This window comes from Mizuhopecten yessoensis, unplaced genomic scaffold (assembly GCF_002113885.1).
Source record: "Mizuhopecten yessoensis strain PY_sf001 unplaced genomic scaffold, ASM211388v2 scaffold7807, whole genome shotgun sequence".
In the NCBI taxonomy this organism is placed as follows: domain Eukaryota; kingdom Metazoa; phylum Mollusca; class Bivalvia; order Pectinida; family Pectinidae; genus Mizuhopecten; species Mizuhopecten yessoensis.
This window is the reverse complement of record NW_018407232.1, coordinates 25,482-34,458: the sequence shown is the minus strand read 5'-3', so window position 1 is coordinate 34,458 and position 8,977 is coordinate 25,482. Positions and strand designations below refer to the sequence as shown.

At 36.8% G+C, this 8,977-nt stretch overlaps 1 protein-coding gene across 3 annotated transcripts in view; it reads left to right on the top strand.

Moving 5' to 3' along the window:
• Positions 1–8,977, top strand: part of LOC110454370 — a 40,041-nt gene that overhangs the window by 28,282 nt on the left and 2,782 nt on the right. The window contains exons 4-7 of one of the 3 annotated variants that reach the window (XM_021503839.1): positions 2,197–2,284; positions 3,360–3,464; positions 4,136–4,333; positions 5,627–5,702. In XM_021503839.1, the coding sequence (XP_021359514.1) occupies positions 2,197–2,284; positions 3,360–3,464; positions 4,136–4,333; positions 5,627–5,640 (405 nt within the window). In that variant the 3' untranslated portion in view covers positions 5,641–5,702. Of the gene's footprint in view, positions 1–2,196; positions 2,285–3,359; positions 3,465–4,135; positions 4,334–5,626; positions 5,703–8,977 lie in introns of those variants that run through there. The other 2 variants (XM_021503838.1, XM_021503837.1) reach the window with 2 other exon arrangements.

Here is an 8,977-nt window from a genome sequence, read left to right as displayed (position 1 = left end):
GATAATTTCATGGAAATGATGACTTGTTATTTTAAACAAATGATTTGTTAATTTCAGCTTGCATGCACTGTTTGAATGTTATTTTAATAACATTGTACCCATATGAATCCATGATTGTCATGAAGTGGTGCTTTATTTGAATTTAATACATTTGATACTCTATTACCTGACCTGGAACGCATTCGTAGCCATACCGAGACAATTACAATACTATGGTATAACTGTATATATATTGTGTACATAGTTTATGCGTCTGAGAGACCAGCTGTTCTAACTTACAAACGTCCAGGTGACGAGAAAGAACATGAGAGGAATGTTTTTGACTTTTGACAGGAGCTGTAGGCAATTCACACCTTTCAATTTGTACTATTCTTCTTTTTGGATAACGACGCTTTAACTTGTAAGCGAAAAATAATCACTGGCGTCACGAGCAGCATCAATACTAAAAACGTCTTTTATATTTATGTAATATTAACGGCTACCAAACCCGTGCTTCTGGTTACAAATAAATGCTATGTCCCAATCACCTGCCCTCTGGACTGGTTTTTAGGTCACCTGAGACAAAGTCTCAAGTGACCTTTTGAGATCGCCTTTTGTCCGTCGTCGTCTGTCGTCTGTCGTTCATCGTGCGTCCGTAAACAATTTACCTTTTCGACTTCTTCTCCAAACCCCCTGAACCAATTTCAATGAAATTTTGCAGGGACCTTCCATGGACAAAGGTCAACAAAAGTAGTGGCCGGTTTAGTCCCAAGCCCCCAGGGGCCTGAGGGGCGGGGCCAAAAAGGGTCAAATTGACTAAAATTTCAAAAATCTTCTTCTCCAAAACCCCTGAACCAATTTCAATGAAATTTTGCAGGGACCTTCCATGGACAATGGTCAACAAAAATAGTGGCCGGTTTAGTCCCATGCCCCCAAGGGCCTGAGAGGCAGAGCCAAAAACGGTCAAATTGACTAAAATTTCCAAAATCGTCTTCTCAAGACCAAGATGTGGTAGAATCAAATACTCTTCATATATGGAAGGGTCTTAAGGTGCTTTACCGAAATTGTGAATTTCTTGACCCTGGGGTCTCACATTTCCCCCTGGGGAGGGGGTAAACTTTACTATAGTTTATATAGGGAAATCACATTTTGGACCAACATTTGTTTAATTTCCATTGGAAGTAATTCAATTTGGGTTAGCATTATCAGTATTAGGTAGCAGTTTGATAGTATGCACCTATGAGCCCTGACTGACCCCCAGGGGCTGATGGGTGGGGCCAAAAAGGGTTGAATTGACTGAAATTTCAAAAATCTTCTTCTCAAGACCCAGATATGGTAGAATCAAATACTCTTCATAGATGGAAGGGTCTTAAGGTGCTTTACCGAAATTGTGAATTTCTTGACCCTGGGGTCTCACGTTTCCCCCTGGGGAGGGGGTAAACTTTACTATAGTTTATATAGGGAAATCACATTTTGGACCAACATTTGTTTAATTTCCATTGGAAGTAATTCAATTTGGGTTAGCATTATCAGTATTAGGTAGCAGTTTGATAGTATGCACCTATGAGCCCTGACTGACCCCCAGGGGCTGATGGGTGGGGCCAAAAAGGGTTGAATTGACTGAAATTTCAAAAATCTTCTTCTCAAGACCCAGATATGGTAGAATCAAATACTCTTCATAGATGGAAGGGTCTTAAGGTGCTTTACCGAAATTGTGAATTTCTTGACCCTGGGGTCTCACGTTTCCCCCTGGGGAGGGGGTAAACTTTACTATAGTTTATATAGGGAAATCACATTTTGGACCAACATTTGTTTAATTTCCATTGGAAGTAATTCAATTTGGGTTAGCATTATCAGTATTAGGTAGCAGTTTGATAGTATGCACCTATGAGCCCTGACTGACCCCNATGATATTTAGCCTCTTTATCTTAATCCTTCCAACCAGGGACGTATGTTTTATTCTGTTTATTATATACTTACTTATAAAAGCTACTTAAATCTTATGATCTATTTTTTTTCGAAATATTGAAAAACGGAAAATTTCCAAAAGGGGTGTGATACAGGTTTTGCAGGCTGATACGGATTTTGGGGTGTGATACGGCGAGGGCTGATATGGGTTAGAGCAATTGTGTCATATCGCATATACAAAAAACCGCAATTTTTAGTAAGAATGTAATATATAGAGATTTATACATGCCTTTTCCATATCAGACCCAGTATCAACCCGAGACTGCAAAATCAGCCCGAGGGCCGAAGGACGATACTGATAGTGAAGATGAAGACAACAAGAGAGGTGAATTTCACGGTATTCTTTTACTGTTATACAATGTGTAGTAGTCGTCAGTGGATGTACTTTTACAAAAATCATCAATATTTTTTTGTGATATTAAACTTAAAAATAAATGCAACATTCACTCTGGTAATTTTCCTAGCATTTAGAACAAATTTTATTTAATTTTCATTCATTAAGTCTTGGTCCTAAACTTTAAATGGATAAACATTTTTTGATGAAAATTCAAAGATGTACATATATTGTGTCAAAACAGTGTGTTACAAACCACTCCGATTTATTATTTTGAAGGTGGAGCAAAATGGAAATTGTGAAATTATTGAATTGCTTCTCTGAACAGTTAATTATGAAGAGCTAATAATTTGTTGCTGAGATTTCATATATACATATATCTATATGTAAATGTCTTATGACTACATAGTGTGCCATGCACTGCTCTAATGACATTAAATGTCTGTATTTTGATGGTTAAATAACAAGCATATAGCTTAAGTATTTTGAAACATCATAGGAACTTAAGACAGATTATAAATGTGTATTTTGTGTCAATACCACCAACATCTATATACATTAAAGGTCAATCATTCCACTACAGGTAATATGCTTTCTGGACATCAACTCTTGAAAGAATGAATTCAAGTTATATTTGTTGAAACTTCATAGATAAATGTAACATGACAGGTCAAATGGTCTCACAGTTTACTTTGGAATGAATTCTAATAAATTCTACCAGGTGAGCTTTTAAGGCCCCTTGGCCTCTTGTTTTCATATCACTGTGCAGGGGTTCATAATTTATCATCAGAGTCACAGCAAGGGTGCAAAGGTCAAATTATATTAATTATTGTTGTGACCTCAATAAATAAAACAATATTATCTCATAAGACTGTTTCCTGATCCAGAGGCAAGTGAATGAAACAATCACGTAAGGGACTTACAGGAAAGTCGCTTTTATAAGACTGATCAACAGCTGCGTGAAGATAGGACTAATTCATGATTCACTTCATAACTGATAGATAACATTGTTCTTCTATAAAGATTTCATGCCATTTATTGATTTTATTGTTGAATATGTCTTTATATTGTTTTACAGGTCCTCGAACACAAGTGATAGAGCATGCGGAGGTAATGCAGTTTGGTCCAAACAATACGGTTATCATAAACAACTACACTTTAGCTAAACCCCAAGACAAATCAGGTAAATATCTGTAAACCCCTTTGGGACGACCTGCGACCTAGGTTGTGATAAAGCAGTATATTAGATACTTAAATTATTATTGATATTTCTTATTTGTAGTTAATGTTAATTGAGGTTACAGTAACGCTATTTGGATGCAACATATCACCTAACCATGATGTACCTATACACAACATTTGATGTCTGAATTCATGAAATAACAGCAGAGCTATGATCTAGAAACCATTATTTTGAGCACTTTATGTCAACGTCAAGTTCAAATTAAAGTCACGGTGACTTTGGTTAACGACGATGTACCTATTTACAAAGTTTGATACCCATCAATGAAACAGTTGCTGAGATATGCTCAGGAAAATGTCATGTTATAACTTTAAGTACAGGTCAAAGGTGAAATTGAGGGCACTTGTGTTTAGAATGTGACATAATGTCTTTCCATATACATGTGTTTGATGTCCATTCATGAAATAGCAGCTAAGATATGCTCCGACTTTGTCAAAGCAGGGTTATTATAAAAGAGGTTTATTTTCCGACAGATACCTGCAGCTATTGTATACTTATACTTATATGACCTTTATATCATATGGCATTGTCATATACACTTGTACAATTATACCCGATAGAAATTACTGGTTATGATTATGTATTCATATGTGAATTTCAAACAAACACAGCAGGTGGATCTAAAGACGGAGGAGGAGAAGATTACAGAAATGCAGATGGTGGCAGACTTTCTGGTCGTGCTATTGATATGTTAATAGCTAAGAAGAAGTCTGTTGGCATCATCCGTGGACCGGGAAACCTTCAGGGTACTGGTTTTCTTCTAAAAAACCACTTAGTGATGACCTCCTACCACCTAATCAAGGATATCGGTAAGAATATGTACATCCCTTAGTTCTACAGAGGAATGGTGGCATATCGGTTAAGCTTAAGAACACATTATACAAATTATAACCATGTATAAAATATTTATAGTTATTTATAATGAAAGGTCATAGCTGTATAGTTTAATAAGTGTCATTGCCCTTCTACTACTCCTAAAGGACTGAACAGATTTTGATGAAAATTTGCATTCATTGTACCCATGCATCATCATCTATAGATTATGGTTGCTTTTATATATGAAACAGGTTTTGATCAATTAATGGTATGGTAGGTGTTATAAGTGTAAAAGTTCACTGGTTGCTATTTTGGGCTTGTGGTAGACCATACCCCAAACCCACTTAAACGATCTACAAAACTTGTGAAAGAGTTTCATTTACCAGGGTTTTGTATACAAAAACCACTGAGCATAAACTTTATGTTTTGGCTCACCTGGCCCAAAGGTTCAAGTGAGCGTCTAGCGTCAACTTTTACTTTCAACAAATTAATAACCAAGAGACCTAGGGTTATGATATTTGGTCAGCAGCATGCTGGGATGAAGAGTTACGAAATTTGTTCTAATGCATGACCTTTGCCCATTTACAAGGTCACAGGGGTCAAATATGTTAAAATCTTTTCACAATGTTTTCTGAATAATCAGAAGGCCCAGGATGATTATATTTAGAGCTGTCATGATACACTTGACCCACGATTCGATACGTATCTCGATATTTGTATCACAATTCTATAATTTCGATTCGATTCACCTTCATTTTAAAATATAAACAAAATGAGATATATAGGCTTCCAACACTTTAATTTTATATTGAAACCGAAACTAAGAATAAAAAAACAATTTGATGCGATGAACTTGGCTGAGATGTGTCGCCATGTTTGCATTTTGCCCCGATTTGTAGGCTCGCATACATAGACATATCTGGCAAATAGTTTGTGATTTGTCCACTTTGCCGTCAATACACGAAAACCTGAAGTGTTTCCACACTTTTGAATGCTTTGTGAAAATTGCATCCTCGCAGCTGATTGTTTGAGGGTTTATAGATCAGCCAATGAAATTGAACGTCTCGCAGACGTTTCGGCTGAAGTGGCATACACTAATATACAGATCGTGACGTATCAAAATTCCGAAAAATATATCGTGAACGGATCAAACATAATCGCGGTACAAGTGCATCACAGTGAATCGTGAAGCCTCTAATTATATTTGGCCAAAACTATGCTGGGATGAATTAAGGGCTACCAGGTTTTTTCAAATTAGTAACCTTGACTTTCATCGTATGTTACAGGGTCAATTATCTGAAACAACAAGAGATCCCAGAGGGTTCTTGGCGCCCACCATTGTACCATCTTCATTAGTTCTTTGTCAGTTAGATCTTTTCTCTTCTTTTCTCTAACCTATTTGATCATGTTAACAGTAAATGGACCTTGAGGTAACTTTTGATCTAAACTTAATACTGCTATTTATAAAAGACAACCTTCAAAGTGAGTTTGTCATTTCACATATTTACTAGTACAGTACTTAAAGTGAAAGAAACAGAATCGATCATTGCAATATGAGAAAGATCTGTTTAGTTCTTCCTTTAGCCATTTTGTTTTAATGATCAGTCTCAAATTATGACATGCACAACGAGGGATCAAGGGGAATCGACATATCAAATATGTTATTCCTGAGAAATAAAGGTAACAAACCTTTAATGTCACAATCCAAGATGATGGCCTATCAGCCATTTTTTTTGTTTGATCATTTTCAAAATTAAACATTCACAACAGCAGACCAAGGGGAACCTACATATAAAATCTGAGAAAGATCCCTCTGGTAATTTCTGAGAAATAGTGATAACAAGAATTGTTTAAGGACAGACCACAGACGCAGGGCGATTTGAATAGCCCACCATCAGAGGATGTTGGGCTAAAAATCCAAAAAACAACTTTTGATGAACAACCAATGGCCCAGGATGATATTTGGTCAGCAACATGCTAGATAAAGGGCTACCAACTTTGTTCCAATGAATGATCTTGAATATATGTCAAGGTCACAGGGGTCAAATATATCTAAAACCAAAAGGCCAAATGTTGGGTATCTGACTGTCTGCAGGTTGGAAACTGGAAAAAATAAATAAAAAATAAAATATGCATTGAATGTTAAATACAGGTATTTATAATATTGGTATAATATCTTGGTACACTCAAATTTGCACGACTGAAAGTTAGGATGAAGGACTGACCCAATGATTATTCAAGGTTACAGGGGTCATATATGTTTTAAACCTAAAAATGACTTTTTCTAAATAACCAATGGTGGGATAGAGGGCTACTAAGTTTGTTCAAATGAATGACCTTAACTGATATTCAAGGTCACAGGGGTAAAATATATTTAAAACCTTCAAATGACTTCTCTTGAATAACCAAAAGGCTTAAGGTGTTCATATTTGGCCAGTTACATGCTAGGATAGCGGATTACCAAATTTGTTCAAATGAATGACTTGGACCTATATTCAGCTACCAAGTTTTTTGCAAATGAATAACCTTGACTTACATGTATATTCCGGGTCACAGGAGTATAATGTGTTTAAAACATTTGAATGACTTCTTCTGAATTATCGAAAGACTAAAGATGTTCATATGTGGCCAATAACATGCTGGGATGAAGGGGAACCAATTTTGTTCAAATGAATGCCTTTGACCTTTATTCAAGGTTGCAGGATGGGTCAAATACCAGGTATGTTTAAAACCTTAAAAAAAACTTCATCGCAATAATCAAATGCCAAGAAAGTTTACATATGGACAGCTACATGCTGGGATGACAAATGAATGACCTTCACACATTGGTTTGGTTTGGTTTAATTTTTTTTAACGTCCTATTAACAGCTAAGGTCATTTAAGTATGTGCCTCCATGTGTGTAGTGTATGCGTGCTTGTGTGTGTGTATGCAGGAAACAGGGTATGTTGTTGTGCTTGCCTCCTTGTAATAGCACGAATCTGATGCCGACGTTATAGTGCTATACGGCATGGCCTTTTAGTGAGATATAGCTATCTCACTGAAATGCCATGCTGAAGGCACCCAGCACAAATTTGCTGAACATTAAGAAGGGAATAACAACTACTATTTTTAAGGACTCTGGTGTCTCGGCCTTGCCTTTCTCACCTGGGCGAACAGACTCAACCTTCAAGCCAAAAGTGAGGTGTTGCTGCAAGCAAGGCACTAGGGAATAACAGGTAGTTAGAAGTAGAAAGCAAGATAAAGATCCCAAATAGTGCAATTGGTGCAGCATATTTATTTTGGTCGCTTTTGTGTCCCCAAATAGAGGACACCAAAGCGAATCCCCAACTCTGCAGGGGGTTCTCTCATTAGTTGCCTTTTACGATATGCAGTGGGTAACAGCAGGTGTATTCTTTTCACGATCCCCCACCTGCAAGGTCACACGGGTCAAATATGTTGAAATCTTTTCTCCGAGAAATGGCTAGGATGATGATATTAAGCCAGTAGCATATGCTGGGATGAAAGATTTGAAAAGTTTTTTTTCAAAAAAATTACCAAGGTCACAGTGGTCGAATATCTTTAAAACATTACACAACTTCTTCTGAATTACTGAATTGCAAAAGGTGGTGATATGTGACCAGTAGCTCAGATCAAGAGCTATCAAGTTTGTTCATGTGAATGTTGCATTCTGGGACGAAAGGCTATAAAATTTGTTCATTTTAAATGTCCTGTCAAAGGGGTCAAATGTGTTTGAATCTTTTGAACAGATTCTTTAGAAAAAATTGGAGTCAAGACACCGATATTTTGCATGTAGCTTTATTTTAGTTCACTGGAAGATTACAGGTGTGAGATTAATACCAGGTGAGTGATGCAGACCCACTGGGCCTCTTGTTTTATTTTCATTTTACAACAATAGTTATTATGAAACAATACGATACTGTTTACAGTTTTCTTTTTCCTATATAAATGATATTTTTTACAGTATGACAAATCTGTGAGTTCAACAGGACAACATACATTTCCTGTAAGCTATAAATTCAGCGTTGTGTGAACTATAATTGCTTCACACAAATCTAATGATTTGTACTGAGCTAATTAAGCCAAAGTTACTTACACATAAGTAAACAAGAGGCCCCATGGGCCTGCATCGCTCACCTGTTATTAATCTAACACTTGTAATCTTAAGATTTCATAAGAACCTATTAAAAGATTTAAACATATGACGCCTCTGACCTTGTTGTTGAACAAGGACATTAGGTTGAAAGTGGATCAAGGTCATTCATTTGAACTAACATGGTAGTCCTTCATCCCAGCATGCTACAGGCCAAATTTCAGAACCCTGGCCCTTTTGCTTATTGAAAAGAAGTCGCTTGAAGATTTAACGACATTTGACCCATGTGACCTTGAAAGTTGGTCAAGGTCATTCATTTGAACAAACTTGGTAGCCCTTCATCCCAGCATGCTAGAGGCCCAATATCAGTACCCTGGGCCTTTTGGTTATTGAGAAGAAGTTGTTTGAAGATTTTATGACATTTGACCACTGTGACCTTGAAAATTGGTCAAGGTCATTCATTGTAACATACTTGGTAGACCTTCATCCCAGCATGCTACAGGCCGAATTTCAGTACCCTGGCCCTTTTGCTTATTGAGAAGAAGT